Genomic DNA, 13,935 nt, shown 5'->3' on the forward strand with positions numbered 1-13,935 from the left:
GAAATTGCCCTCTAAGCCACCTTTGCACGCACCAACACTATTCCCTTTCCCTCCTTCTCCGTTAATCTCTCTCTTTACTCTTCATAATCATCATCCCACAAGTCACACTCACATTTCCTCAATCATCAATAGTAGAAGAACCCATTACTGGGTTGTTCACAAGGCAATGCCTTGTTCTTCTTCCTTAACCTCCTGCTGTGCCAGTGGTGACAGCAGCAGCAACACCAACACCGAAAACCACGATAACAACACCAACGGTGCTACTCCTCGAAACTTGAAGCTGACCCAATCGACGTTCTTGTCTTCACTGATGCCAAAGACAGAGATTGGCGTCGACCGTTTCCTCCATGCTTACCCGAGCTACGATGGCCGTGGTGCACTCATCGCTATCTTCGGTACTACTTCCCCCTTCACCTAAAGCTCTCAACTTTACCTTTTACTTTGTTGTTTTTGGACTTGGGTTGGTGCTGGTTTTGCAATTTGAGTAGTGGATAAGTGGGATCACTGAGGATATAGGTTTTACTGTGGCCCAGAATTTTGATGTTGAAAAGCTTTGCATAATACTTGAAAAGTTAGTATATTTGAGCTGCATAAAATTGAAAACTTGAAAGTCGTTTCGGGGGATGGATTAATTGATTGGAATTTGAATGTTAAATCATACACATCTTGTTTTGCTTGTTGTTGAATATTTGATCAAAGTTGTTCAGTTGGTTCCTCTGCAATGGCTTGTTAAGATGGTTGTGGTCTGTGGAGACTGGAAACTGGAAATTAAATTATGCGATAGAAAAAAATTGCACAATTATTATCATGCGGATAAACCTGTAAACTGTCTGTAAAAAATACACGAGAATGAATGAATCAATAGGGGAATGAAAGTAATGTTTAATTTAATTACATTGAGTGAGGCTATATTTCTCCTTTCTGAAATGTTAATTCAATTCATTGCCAAATTATTTTGGTCAAGTAATCGACATGGTATCAGGGTTATATAAGAATAAAGTTCTGAAATTTTAGATAGTATGTTGACTTTAGGTCAGTTTTTCTTCTTGTAGGGTTGCTTAATGTAATGGATTATCTAGTTCTTTAGAGTTTTTAGTTTCTTGAACAATATGAGTGATTACTGGTCAGTTTCTTATTTCTTGACAACATCTCATTGGTTGGGATATTTACAGCATTAGATATGCAAGCATATCTAAGTTTTTCTCATTCCTAGCCCTGTTTTTCCTTCTTGTGTGGTTGCAAATTGCAATTGTTAAATCGTTACCACATTTAGTTCTATCATGGCTTAAAGTCCACCTTATTTGTATCCTGAATTCCTGATAGGTATTATACAATTATTCCTCTACTGAGATTGGTATTGCCATTACTGGTTCTGTGATTAGTGTCATTACTCACTTCATTTTGTTTCAGATTCTGGTGTAGACCCAGCTGCTGCTGGATTACAGGTTACCTCTGATGGGAAACCAAAAATCCTTGATGTTCTTGATTGGTAATAGGAACTGCTTGATGTTTGATATTTATATCATATAATACATATAATGTTTACGGATTTAATGATAAATATGTCATAACCTTTTCTGTCTTCAGCACTGGGAGTGGAGATGTTGATACCTCAAAGGTGGTGAAGGCTGATGCTGATGGTTGTATATCTGGAGCATCAGGTTTGTTCTAGGGATTAAAATGGTATCCAGAAATTCTTTAATATTGTAGTAGTTGCAATGAGCAAATAACTTTGGGATATTGGATCAACTCAACTTCAGACTGTTCATGCACAGATCAATCTAAAATTCCTCGTGAAAGGCACATCCAATTATAATTCTGGGTTTTTCACACTTATTTCTAATGCAAAAAAATAAAATAAAAAGGGAAAAGAAACGAAAAGAAAAACGGATGGCTAAAATAAACTTAAAGTAGCTGCACCAAGTGAATTCTCTTTCTCTCTCTCTCTCTCTCTTCTCTCTTGTCTAGTTGAGAATGTATACCATTAAACTTGAAGCTTTTGTCTTTGCTGGTATGTTCATGCAAAATTTATATAGGGACATCTTTGGTTATCAATGATTCGTGGAAAAATCCTTCTGGTCAATGGCATGTGGGTTATAAATTTGTTTATGAGCTCTTTACAGAAAGGTTGACTTCTCGTTTGAAGGTAGAATATTAATCTACTCAATAATTACTCTTTGAGCTTCATAACTACAACTAATAGATCTATAATCCCCATTTCTCCTAAAATGTTCATTGGCAGAAGGAAAGAAGGAAAAAGTGGGACAAGAAAAACCAGGAGGAAATTGCTAACGCTGTAAAACAACTTGATGATTTTGATCAGGTTTAATCGGAAATTTGCTTCATTTTTATATATGCTAACATCATTTCAGATTTGATAATAATATTTTTGCTTAGTAGGCGTTAGGCATCACATATTACAAAGGCAACCTGCTGCAAGTGTTCTGTTAGTAAATTAAAACACTTATTTTCTTAGTATTCTGTTTTGTACACATGGCTGCCTCTTTTTTTTTGGGATGAAGTTGCAAGAGTTTCTTCTAATTTTGTGCACAGCTAATTATCTCTAAACCTTCTGTAGATATCATTTGTGTCTCTGCATTCTATTATATCTTCTAATTCAAATCACTAAAAATATGACATGTTATTTTAGCAACATGTCAAGATAGAAGATGCTGAACTTACAAAGGCTCGTGAAGATCTCCAAAATAGGCTTGATCTTCTGAGAAAGCAATCTGAGGTGGCTGCCAAACATGTTACTTTGTGTTCTTCTTGTTTAATTGCCCACTATTTTCTTAGCATATACTCAATTGATTTTCATACAAAAAGGCAAAAATGTTCTGTGTTTCAGAGCTATGATGATAAAGGGCCTGTCATAGATGTTGTTGTCTGGCATGATGGAGAGGTTTGGAGAGTTGCTCTTGACATACAAAATATTGAGGATGATCCAGAATGTGGGAAGCTTGCTAACTTTGTACCCTTAACTAATTACAGGTACATTTGGTTGCTAGTGTTTTTGTTCATCTTAACTTTTTGTCTAGTTGATTGCTTGCTTGCAAAAACATCTCATGCAATTGGCTGATGCTCATCTGTTTACAATGATTTTCTACTTAAAAATTCTTTGTGCTATTTCACTTCTCAAATTGATTAACCTTATGCTTTGTTAATCATGATATTTTGGTTCTTGTGTTAGTCATACTTCAAAAGAATGTCCCATCCCTCTCATTATCTCTTCTGCTTTCTATCACAAGTTATGCCATAAAAAATAATACAAATGAAGGAAACTATTATTTTATACAAAAGCAGCAGCCCACTAATTAAGCAAGAAGATCAGGGGTAACCCAGCTTTATTGTAGATGAGATGTTTTTGAATTAAATGGTCAATTGGGACTAGAAATTAATGTGGTTTGGCTGTTGAACCAATTACCATTTTAGCTCTTATCAGTAAGGTGGGTATTAAAATTTCAAATGTTCCGAATGCCAACAAGTTATTATGTCCTATTTTTCAGGATTGACAGGAAGTATGGTGTCTTCAGCAAATTAGATGCGTGTACATTTGTTGTGAATGTCTATAATGATGGAAAAGTTGTAAGTATTGTAACAGACAGCTCCCCTCATGGTACCCATGTTGCTGGTATAGCTGCTGCATTCCACCCAGAGGTACAGATGTCATTTTATCCATATAGTGCAATTCATATGCTAAATATCGTAAATTATGATATATAGTATATTGGTTAGGAACCCTTGTTGAATGGAGTTGCACCTGGAGCTCAACTAATATCTTGTAAAATTGGGGACTCTCGCTTGGGTTCTATGGAAACTGGAACTGGTTTGACTCGGGCATTAATAGCTGCTGTGGAGGTTTGTCAACCGCTTTTCCCTCATTATCTGATTATACTGGATATTTGAACAATTGAAACAGATTTGTCCTTGTTATTTGTGTTTGACAACTAATATTGTGGTTGTATTTTCTATTGCTTGATATAAATAACACATTAAAGCAAGGCCACTGTCAATTTATTTTGCAGCATAAATGTGATCTTATCAACATGAGTTATGGTGAGCCAACGTTGCTGCCAGACTATGGACGCTTTGTCGACCTTGTGAATGAAGTATCTTCTGAGACTTTGATTTTAAATTGCCTGTTGTATCTTTCTGCTGATATTTCTATTCTCTAAGCTGTGGATATTCTGAATCATTTACATCTAGGCTGTAAACAAGCACCGTCTGATATTTGTTAGCAGTGCTGGTAATAGTGGGCCAGCATTGAACACAGTCGGTGCTCCTGGTGGTACATCTTCAAGTATCATTGGTGTTGGTGCTTATGTTTCTCCTGCTATGGCTGCTGGTGCTCATTCTGTTGTTGAATCTCCATCTGAGGGAATTGAATACACTTGGTATATTTATTCCGGAAATTTTCTAATTGAATGACTTCCTATACCGTTTTCTTTTTAATTAACTTAGTTCTTTTGGCTTTGTATCATTGGATGATTGATGGAAATAATTTTCAGGTCTAGTCGAGGACCAACAACTGATGGAGACCTTGGTGTCTGTATAAGTGCTCCTGGTGCTGCTGTTGCTCCAGTTCCTATGTGGACACTTCAACGGCGCATGCTCATGAATGGGACATCAATGGCATCACCATCAGCCTGTGGGGGAATTGCATTGCTCATTAGTGCAATGAAGGTTCAAGCATTGGAAATATTATTTAAATTGTATAATTGATTTTTATACTTTGCTCATTTATCTATAATTCTGATGTGTATGATCTGCATGTAGGCTGAGGGAATTAATGTGAGTCCATATAGTGTGAGGAAGGCCCTGGAGAATACATCTGTTCCTATAGGCAATTCACCTGAGGATAAATTATCCACTGGGCAAGGGCTTATGCAAGTTGACAAGTTCGATATGTTTCCTTGTCTTCTCTTTTATGGAAATTTTAGTATATAGTATTTTATAAGATTTGGCATTGATCTAAATCAAATACTGAATGACAGGTGTTACGAATATATTAAGCAATGTCACAATATTCCATGTGTTTGGTATCAAGTAAACATCAAGCAATCTGGAAAAACAAGTGAGTTAACATTCTTTTTGTAAATATATTCAGAGAAGGCAATAGATGTGCTGATTGCCTGGCGTGTAAAAGTTTAGAATTAGATACAGGTTCCACTTTTGGGATAGTCCTCCAAAAGAGGTAGTAGCTTTTTTGTCTGATGATAAACTAGGGGTAGCCTTGCCCCGCTTAGTTTGTAACTAGGTCTCTCTTTTTCTGGGTTTCTTTTACCCCGTTTCTAAACCCAAAAAAAAAAAAAATCTCTCCTGAGCATATCACCTTTCTTCCCTATATGAGAAACAAGAGAAAGGAACTCAATATCTTTTAACTTCCCTTATGCATTTATTTGTGCTTGTTCAAATGGTGCTGCATGTTTTGTACTTATAAATAACTAACTCATTCGGGGAGAAGTGTTTCTGATATTCTGTTATTTATTAAAAATTAAAATGCTCATGATAAGACACAAGTAAAAACTGGAAGTTAGAGAAAAGAATATTGGCTTTACAACAACATTTTTAGTGTGGTGAAAGACAAGGAATATCACCATTCTCCTATGTGAATAGAATTGCAGCATTTGCAGGAAAACTGTTGATTAGTGAAAAATAAATTCAGTTATTAATGAATTCTAACCTATGACTAGAATCATATTCAAATGCTGCTGCACCTATAGACTATAGTGAATTTCTAACTAAAAGCATGTATCGAAGCTCAAAAATTATATTCCTTCATATGATTGCTGATTGCTGATTGCAGATCCTTCTTCACGGGGCATCTACCTGAGGGAGGCTAGTGCTTTCCAACAATCTACTGAGGTGAGAGCATAATCAGCTTGTTGTCCATTGATGATCAAAGCATATCTTTAGGTCAGATATTTGAAAACTGTGATGTGAAAGTGGATTAAAGATTGGAATGTGGGAAAACTAATAAATGATGAGTGATGACTGTGCATTTTCTAATTCTAATAAACTCTTGGATGAAATAACAAAAAATTGTTGAATTCATGAACAATATTAGTGTACCTTCTGAGGTGATAAAAGGACAAGAGTAGTGTTTGCTTAGATTTAGTTTGTTAACAGAAATTGTTGATGAGGCATGTAATGGAACTTGATAACAGTCTCACAATTGTTCTTTTGCTGGTGTAATTGCTGATAAGTGCAATGTTGTTTGCCAAATCTATTCACAGTTTGTTCTAAGGTAATTGTAAATTTTAGTTTGTGCTCAAATGGCAATTTACTTTATGACGTATTTACAGTGGACAGTGGAAGTTGATCCAAAATTTCATGAGGATGCCAACAAAATTGAAGAATTGGCTGTGTTTGAGGAGCACATTGAATTACATTCTACAGATAGCTCAGTTGTGAAAGCCCCTGATTATCTACTGCTCACTCATAATGGTCGTACCTTCAAGTTAGTCAGTGTTCCTTCACCGTTATGTTTTCAGGTTTAGGGTACATGGCCATTTATTTAAAATGCAAGTGTTGCTCATGAGATCATCTTTTCTGGGGAATATTTTTTTTTCTTTGTTTTCCTGATATCATAGTGTTGTTCTTGAATTATTATTAGGTCACATGAACATTTGATTTAGGGGGTCAGAAAATGACATAATTATTTGGTGAAAAGAACTGGGTTCTCTATGCTACTTTGAAGTGCATATATATCATCCGTAAAATTGTCTTATTAATATCTCCAACTTCCGCATCCATCACCCTTAAACTATTCTGCTTAAATGCAGTTATTCCATCAACACTTTATGCTTCTTAATTTTTATTTTTCAACTAAGTTTCTGTCTGATGACACTTTTCAGTTTTGCTTTATTAGTAACTTACAAGTTATCTTCTACTTTCAGCGTAATTGTTGATCCTACTAATTTAGCTGATGGTCTGCATTATTATGAGGTCTACGGTATTGACTGCAAAGCACCATGGCGCGGTCCTCTTTTCAGAATTCCAGTTACTATAACCAAGCCTGTGGCTGTTACTAATAGACCTCCACAAGTTTCATTTTCAAAGATGTTATTCCAGTCAGGTGTGCTTTAGTCAATTAAGTTTCTTTCTATGCTTCTTTCTGCTGGTGACTTAATGGTTTTCAAATTTTGAGATTATGTATAATGCATTGAGATCATGTTGTGTAGGCTATTTCCCAGTTGTCTTTTATTTTCTCTAATAAAGAAAGTGTTATTGAACACCTTACTTTGTCTTGAAATTGTTTTATCATATGGCATTTGTCATTCTGGTTGAGTTTCTGTTCTCTAGTTGTCTTAAAAGCAATAATTGTGTTAAAATTTTTTGCTTCGTTAGGCCATGTAGAAAGGAAATATATAGAAGTGCCACATGGTGCATCGTGGGTTGAGGGAACCATGAACACATCAAGTTTTGATACAACGAGAAGATTTTTCGTGGATGCTGTTCAGGTACAACTTGCAGCTCGAAACTGTAAAGATTTGTCTGGACCATTTCTTTGACATGCTTTCTGTGTCCAGATATGTCCATTGCATAGACCGCTGACATGGAGGAGTGTGATGACTTTTTCTTCCCCTGCTGCCAAAAGCTTCGCTTTCAAGGTTGTAGGTGGTCAAACATTGGAACTAGTCATAGCTCAGTTTTGGTCAAGTGGCATAGGGAGTCAAGAGACTACAAGTGTGGATCTGAAGGTGATACAATTCATATTTGTATGAAGAATTTATTTTCTGTGTCCAAAGTTTTGGATAAATCTTCCTTTCTCTTCCCATCTCCCCCCTCCCTCTTTTCTCTTTCTTCAAATTAAGCTGGATCTCTCAGTTTTTTGAATTGGCCAAGCCACTAAGCCTCATTATGTAGTCAAAAGATACAATCTTGCTAATTTTAATAAAATTCTAGGTTATGTTTCATGGTGTAAAAGTCAACCAAGAGGAAATTGTACTTGATGGGAGTGAAGCACCAGTTAGAATTAATGCTGAAGCATTACTGGCATCTGAGAGACTTGCACCTTTAGCAATACTAAACAAGGTTTCGTTGTAAAGTTTGTTTCCTTCTTGTTCTGTACCATTGTGCTTGTGATGTTGGACAGTAAAGAGGTTAACTTTTCTCCTAATTTATGTTGAACTTACAGATAAGGATCCCTTATAGACCAACAGATGCTAAGATTAGTGCACTTACGACTGATCGTGACAAACTTCCCTCTGGAAAGCAGATACTTGCACTGACACTAACGTGAGTACTCCATTACGTGTTTCATTATATTTGAATGTTTAGATTGTCTTTTCTTATTATTCTGATGTTTCAGATACAAGATCAAATTGGAAGATGGAGCTGAAGTAACACCTCAAATTCCAGTCCTGAATGACAGGATATATGACACTAAATTTGAGTCTCAATTTTATATGATTTCTGATTCAAATAAGGTATTATAATTTCATCCTAGAGATGAGAGTAACTGAGTAAGGGGTATTGATTGTTTTTCATTCAGAAACCATTTGTCATGTGCAAAATAAGCTTATTGCAATTAATTTTCATTTTTGCAAATTCTGATCATAGCGTGTATATTCAAGTGGAGATGCCTACCCGAACTCCAAAAAACTTCCCAAGGGAGAATACAATTTAAGGCTATATGTGAGGTACGATTCTTTCTGCTCATGTATATTTGATGATCACCCATCCTTGTTTTCTCTATGTTGTTCTTGTTGATAATCTTTGAAGTAGATGTCTAATTTCACCCTAAGACTGGCTAAAGATAAAAGATTGCCAAATATTTTTATGAAGGGTCTATCTAGTGTAGGACTCAGCACCCCGTCTTGCGCCTAAGATTGGGCATTTGAAGGGTTGAAATTTACAAAACTATACATCTATCTTTGCATGTTTGAAATCAATTTTGCGAATTTTCATAAATAAACTAACTTATGTTGTTTTTGGACTTAAAACCTTGATTTAGTTAGTAATTCCTGCAATAAGAAAACTGGAATTCTTTTTGTAAGTTGAATGTTTCTAGGCTTTTCATAAGATGGACACATGAAGGTGCATCAAACATGATCCTATACTCATGATTTATTTTTTTCCCCAGGCATGAGAACTTGCAGATTTTAGAGAAGATGAAGCAATTGGTGTTATTCATCGAGCGAAATTTGGAAGATAAGGTAGTTCACTAGTTTGTCATATTCTTAGAGACAATCTTTTGTTATACCAACATTGATATCTTTAGTGTTTACTACAATTGCATTTGTCATTACATGACGGTAAGTTTTTTTAATGGATTTCAAGTGTTTCTCTGGCTAATGGACTACTCAATGCACAAAGGTTTTTTACTGTGCAACTTCCCAAAATATGTGGTTGACAATATGATTTACAAATAGAAATCCTGAAGTTATATATATATTTTCCAGGATGTTATTCGACTACCCTTTTTCTCCCAACCTGATGGTCCACTTATAGGAAATGGTTCCTTTAAGTCTTCAACATTAGTTCCAGGGTATGTTATTGGATTATAGTCCCTACCTGCTTCTGATTTTAGCGCCATCTTGTGTTGTGGTGATGACATTTGCTTATTGTCAGTATGAAAGAAGGATTTTATCTGGGTCCACCACCATTGGACAAAATCCCCAAGGTATCTTGTATTCTTGTTGACTTCTTAGGTAATTCGTTGGATTATTGACAGTAGTAACAACATTTGAAGTATTTCAACAGAATGCTCCTCAAGGATCTGTATTAGTGGGAGCAATATCATATGGGAAACTATCGTTTGCTGGTCTCGGGGAGCAGAAGAATCCGGAGAAGCTTCCTGTATCACATCGGGTTTCTTATATAGTTCCTCCAAATAAGGTTTGAACTAGCTCCGAGCTCTGCTGAAGTGGTATCTACTATCTTATTTGGTGTGAATTAATATCTACTTGCGTTCTCCTATATCTTTTGTTGAAAGATTGAAGAGGAAAAGGGGAAAAGTTCTTCCCTAGCTTCCAAGAAGACAGTTTCTGAACGTTTAGAAGAAGAGGTATGTGAATCATAGTTCAGCAGAAGTGCTTCCTTATTTTTAATCCTATCATGTATTTCACACATTTTTTGGGCATTACTAGACATGCTACTTTTGCATTTGTCTTTACTTAAGCATGTTTAGGTGTACCAATTAACAAAATAAAAATAGAAATTTTGTTGATAGTTTAGACTTGGATTATTTTGATTGTTTTCTTGTTCAATTGCTTGTGTTTTTGTTTGTTTTTATGTGCTCTGTAGGACTCATGATGACCTTTTTGTACTTTCCTATTCTCTCTTAAGAATACTTTTATTTTATCATAACTTCTTAGTAATTTATTAATAGAACGATAGATTTGGTTGAAATGGATAGATGGTATTTACCCCTGTTTATGTCCATCACAATTCAAAAATATGCCTACTGCCTGTATGTAGCAAGCTATTGTAACAACACCATGTGAACACTTTGGAGTTCAGAGGGTTTACCTTTTTCATCTGTGTGTCTGAAATCTCTTTATTAAACATTCCCTTAGTTCTTATTTTTCACGATATAGATATAATAGATTCCATATTGTATTTCTTCGGTCCTACTGTACTTTATGTTTGCTTGACTTGTCCACCAGGTAAGAGATGCAAAAATGAAAGTTCTTGGAGGCCTAAAACAAGAAAATGATGAAGAGCTTTTGGAATGGAAGAAGTTGTCTGACTCTCTCAAAGTGAGCATTGAATTTTATTTGAACTTTCACTTTTCGGTAGTTGCTGGCTTCATTGATTTCTTTTATAAGTTTCAATTTATTTGATCATCTTTTGCAAGGTTACTGATGTATTTTGTTTTATGTTAATAAGAAATTATATACACTTGTTTGTTCTCTGCATTCTAGATTAAAATGGAATGATACAAAATTTATCATGTTTTCTTGCAGTCTGAATACCCAAAGTACACTCCATTGCTTGCAAAGATTTTGGAAGGTCTAGTTTCGAGGAGTAATATCAAAGATAAACTACAACATCATGAAGAGGTGAAAATTGGCAGAACTAAAGTTTTGTTGTTAGTTATTCAGTTTGATAGTAAATGAATATAAAGGGCTGATCGGATGACAAACGTGAATATGCTTTGCAGGTAATTGATGCAGCGAATGCGGTGATTGACAGTATTGAGACAGAGGAGTTGGCAAAATTTTTGGCCCTAAAACATGATCAAGATGACGACGAAGCAGAGGTGCTCATCCTTGTTCCCAGTACTTTTAGTTACTCTGTCATCTCTCCCTATGTATATGAAAAAGGAATCTGGCATAATTAATAATAATGATATGGTAGAGTAAACATTTTTATACTGATAGCATATATGCTAATGTTAAACCATTAAATTTATTATGAATGATCATTCCATGTGGAAAGATGTTATCATATTACAACTTACATGGTATTTTCATTTCACAACTTGTTGAATGAAACTTTTAATCTCTTTGTAGAAAAAGAAGAAAGAGACGGAATTAACCCGTGATCAATTAGCAGAGGCACTTTACCAAAAGGGCCTTTCATTGGCAGAACTCGAGTCTTTGAAGGTTAGAGCTTTTTATCTTCTTTAAAGCAATGATTTACATTTTCAGGAAATTTTGATGTCCACACTGCATAAGAAAGCGAAATACCATGCAGTATTGTCTATCAAATACTGACTTGACTTGGTGCATATTTTCAAAGGAGGTGGATAAAACTGACGAGCGGTCTAAGGATGACAGCACTACCCGTCCGAACTTGTTTGAAGAGAATTTTAATGAACTGAAGAAATGGGTTGATCTGAAGAGCAAAAAATATGGAATCCTCTTGGTGACAAACGAGAAGCGTAAGCAGAGGCTTGGGACAGCATTGAAGGTATTTGCTTTTTCCTAAAGAATTCTACTCTTTTCTTTGCATTGATGATTAGTACTTTAGGTTCTGTTTCGGGTTCTAATCTTATCTGGTGCTGTCATCCGCTTGATTCAGGTGTTGACGGACATAATTCAAGACGACACTGAGCCTGCTAAGAAGAAATTCTATGAACTAAAGCTGTCTTTGATTGAGGAGATGGGATGGTCTCATGTGGCTACGTATGAGAGACAATGGATGCTCGTGCGTTTTCCACCAAGTTTGCCTCTTTTCTAGGATCATTCTGTGCAACAATGAACTATGCATTTTTGCTCCATAATCTTCAAATGTGATAACAATTCATGCAACATTGAACTCAGCATTTTACTCCTCAAGCTTGCAGTGGACTTGGATATATGATATTACAGAGTCTGGATCATGAGTATCATTTTAAACATACTGGCATGGCCACTGTTTTAAGTGTGTGAGAACCTTGCCATTCGAAAACATCACGAATATCATTCATACCAATTGTATAATTACACACTACATAGTTGATTCTTCCCATAGAGTTGTTTGGAATTCATAATCTAATGCCTCTATGGCCATTTTAAGAAGAGTTGAATGGAGTTTTCTGTCTTTGATTCTAAATTCTTTGCGCAATAAAAGTAGAACCATGTGAATTGCATTAACAATGGTCATTGGTCGATAGAATTTTAGAAACACACACTTTGTACTATATAATGTAATTTTTTCATTAGTTGAAAAAGTGGAATATAATATAGTATATACCTAAGTTGATTTGTGTTTCTATCAACTTAAAAATTTTCTTTAGTTGAAAAATAAACTAAATTAAATCGATCATAACATAGTACAATACAGTGTCTGCTAATAAACCGAGTTTTCATTTCCTCATATTTTAAGATATGAAAGGATAGAGAATCTAAGAGAAAGGTAATCATCATGTCATGTGTGTAGGGTTTGAAACTCAAGCTTCCACGTGTTAAACATGAAAATAAAGCTGTTAATGGAAGCTAATCTAAAGTTGAGTAGTTTTTCTAACATAAACAATTGAGGTTTATTATGCAAGATGCAGCACAAACAAAAGAAATACATGGAAGATGCTAAAGTAGAGTTTCACGTTATATATGAAGACGCTTATAATTATAAAATATAATTGAGTTGCTTCCATTCAATTCTAAAATAATATCATAGTTATCCTCCTTTGCATATTATTGGAGCAGCAACAAATGTTGATTTTGTGACGAAAACTTTACACTCCACATGTTATACAACCAATAATGCAACACATATCTTAATTCTTTTTCTGATAAATAATGTTGTTCAATGTTTTCTCTCTTCATTTTACAATGCGAGCAAACGCAACTTATATTATTAAGTTGTCTTGAATATATAGATGGAATTATCGATGAGGACTATAATTGGATCTCATGTGACAAAAAGGTTCGAAATTTGTACTACAGCTAACATCTTTCACATTTTTCTTTTAAGGAAAAATATATAATGATAGAGAATGCAATATTATTAAAAGTGTCACGTTATTTGATTTTGGATTTCGGCCGTTTACCTATAATTTAAAAAGATATATGCATTAAAATAAAGCCTAATTTCTGATAAAAAATAATTAAAATAATAACTATAAAAATAAACAAAAACTACTAATATTAAATGCGTGTGGTGTTCCACTTGCCACTTGCTTTCTCCCTTTGCTCTTAGTTGTTTACTTTATTTCCTTCATGCAATTTTTTCCTGCTATATATGATTGACAATGACAAAACAGTCCCTAGCTCTCTTATGGAGCAAACTAGTTTTCTCTTTTTTTTTTTTGGTGGATTGGGTGAATCTCACTAGGAGTGTGTGATTGACCAGCACCAAGCATAATGACTTATGACCCTTCAACACGGAAATCGTCCCATTCTTTGAATTTAGGAAATAAAATTATGCACGTTTAATTTAAAGATCTTGTTTTCATTTTTTTATATTTTTTCATGGAAGAATATATTTGTTACGTTGGATAACCGGAGGTAATGGGCTTGACTCGTTAGGTTGGCCCAATCGTTAGTGGAGAGAAACCTTCGA

The 13,935-nt window shown here is 35.0% G+C and overlaps 1 protein-coding gene across 1 annotated transcript; it reads left to right on the top strand.

The window, feature by feature from the left end:
- Positions 1–12,486, top strand: LOC112711638 (tripeptidyl-peptidase 2). Its single transcript, XM_025764335.2, has 34 exons — positions 1–395; positions 1,411–1,489; positions 1,588–1,661; positions 2,037–2,146; positions 2,243–2,323; positions 2,651–2,737; positions 2,849–2,991; positions 3,507–3,657; positions 3,736–3,858; positions 4,026–4,109; positions 4,207–4,394; positions 4,509–4,683; positions 4,777–4,898; positions 4,995–5,074; positions 5,807–5,865; positions 6,306–6,460; positions 6,900–7,078; positions 7,351–7,463; positions 7,533–7,703; positions 7,909–8,037; positions 8,141–8,241; positions 8,315–8,432; positions 8,566–8,645; positions 9,089–9,161; positions 9,408–9,493; positions 9,577–9,628; positions 9,709–9,843; positions 9,941–10,012; positions 10,614–10,706; positions 10,914–11,009; positions 11,111–11,209; positions 11,463–11,555; positions 11,692–11,862; positions 11,974–12,486. Exons 1-34 carry the CDS (start codon positions 167–169, stop codon positions 12,130–12,132), a joined length of 3,960 nt encoding a protein of 1,319 aa, XP_025620120.2. The 5' UTR covers positions 1–166; the 3' UTR covers positions 12,133–12,486.
- The last annotated feature ends 1,449 nt before the right edge of the window (positions 12,487–13,935 follow it).

The sequence above is a fragment of the Arachis hypogaea genome, chromosome 9 (genome assembly GCF_003086295.3).
Source record: "Arachis hypogaea cultivar Tifrunner chromosome 9, arahy.Tifrunner.gnm2.J5K5, whole genome shotgun sequence".
NCBI classification, from domain to species: domain Eukaryota; kingdom Viridiplantae; phylum Streptophyta; class Magnoliopsida; order Fabales; family Fabaceae; genus Arachis; species Arachis hypogaea.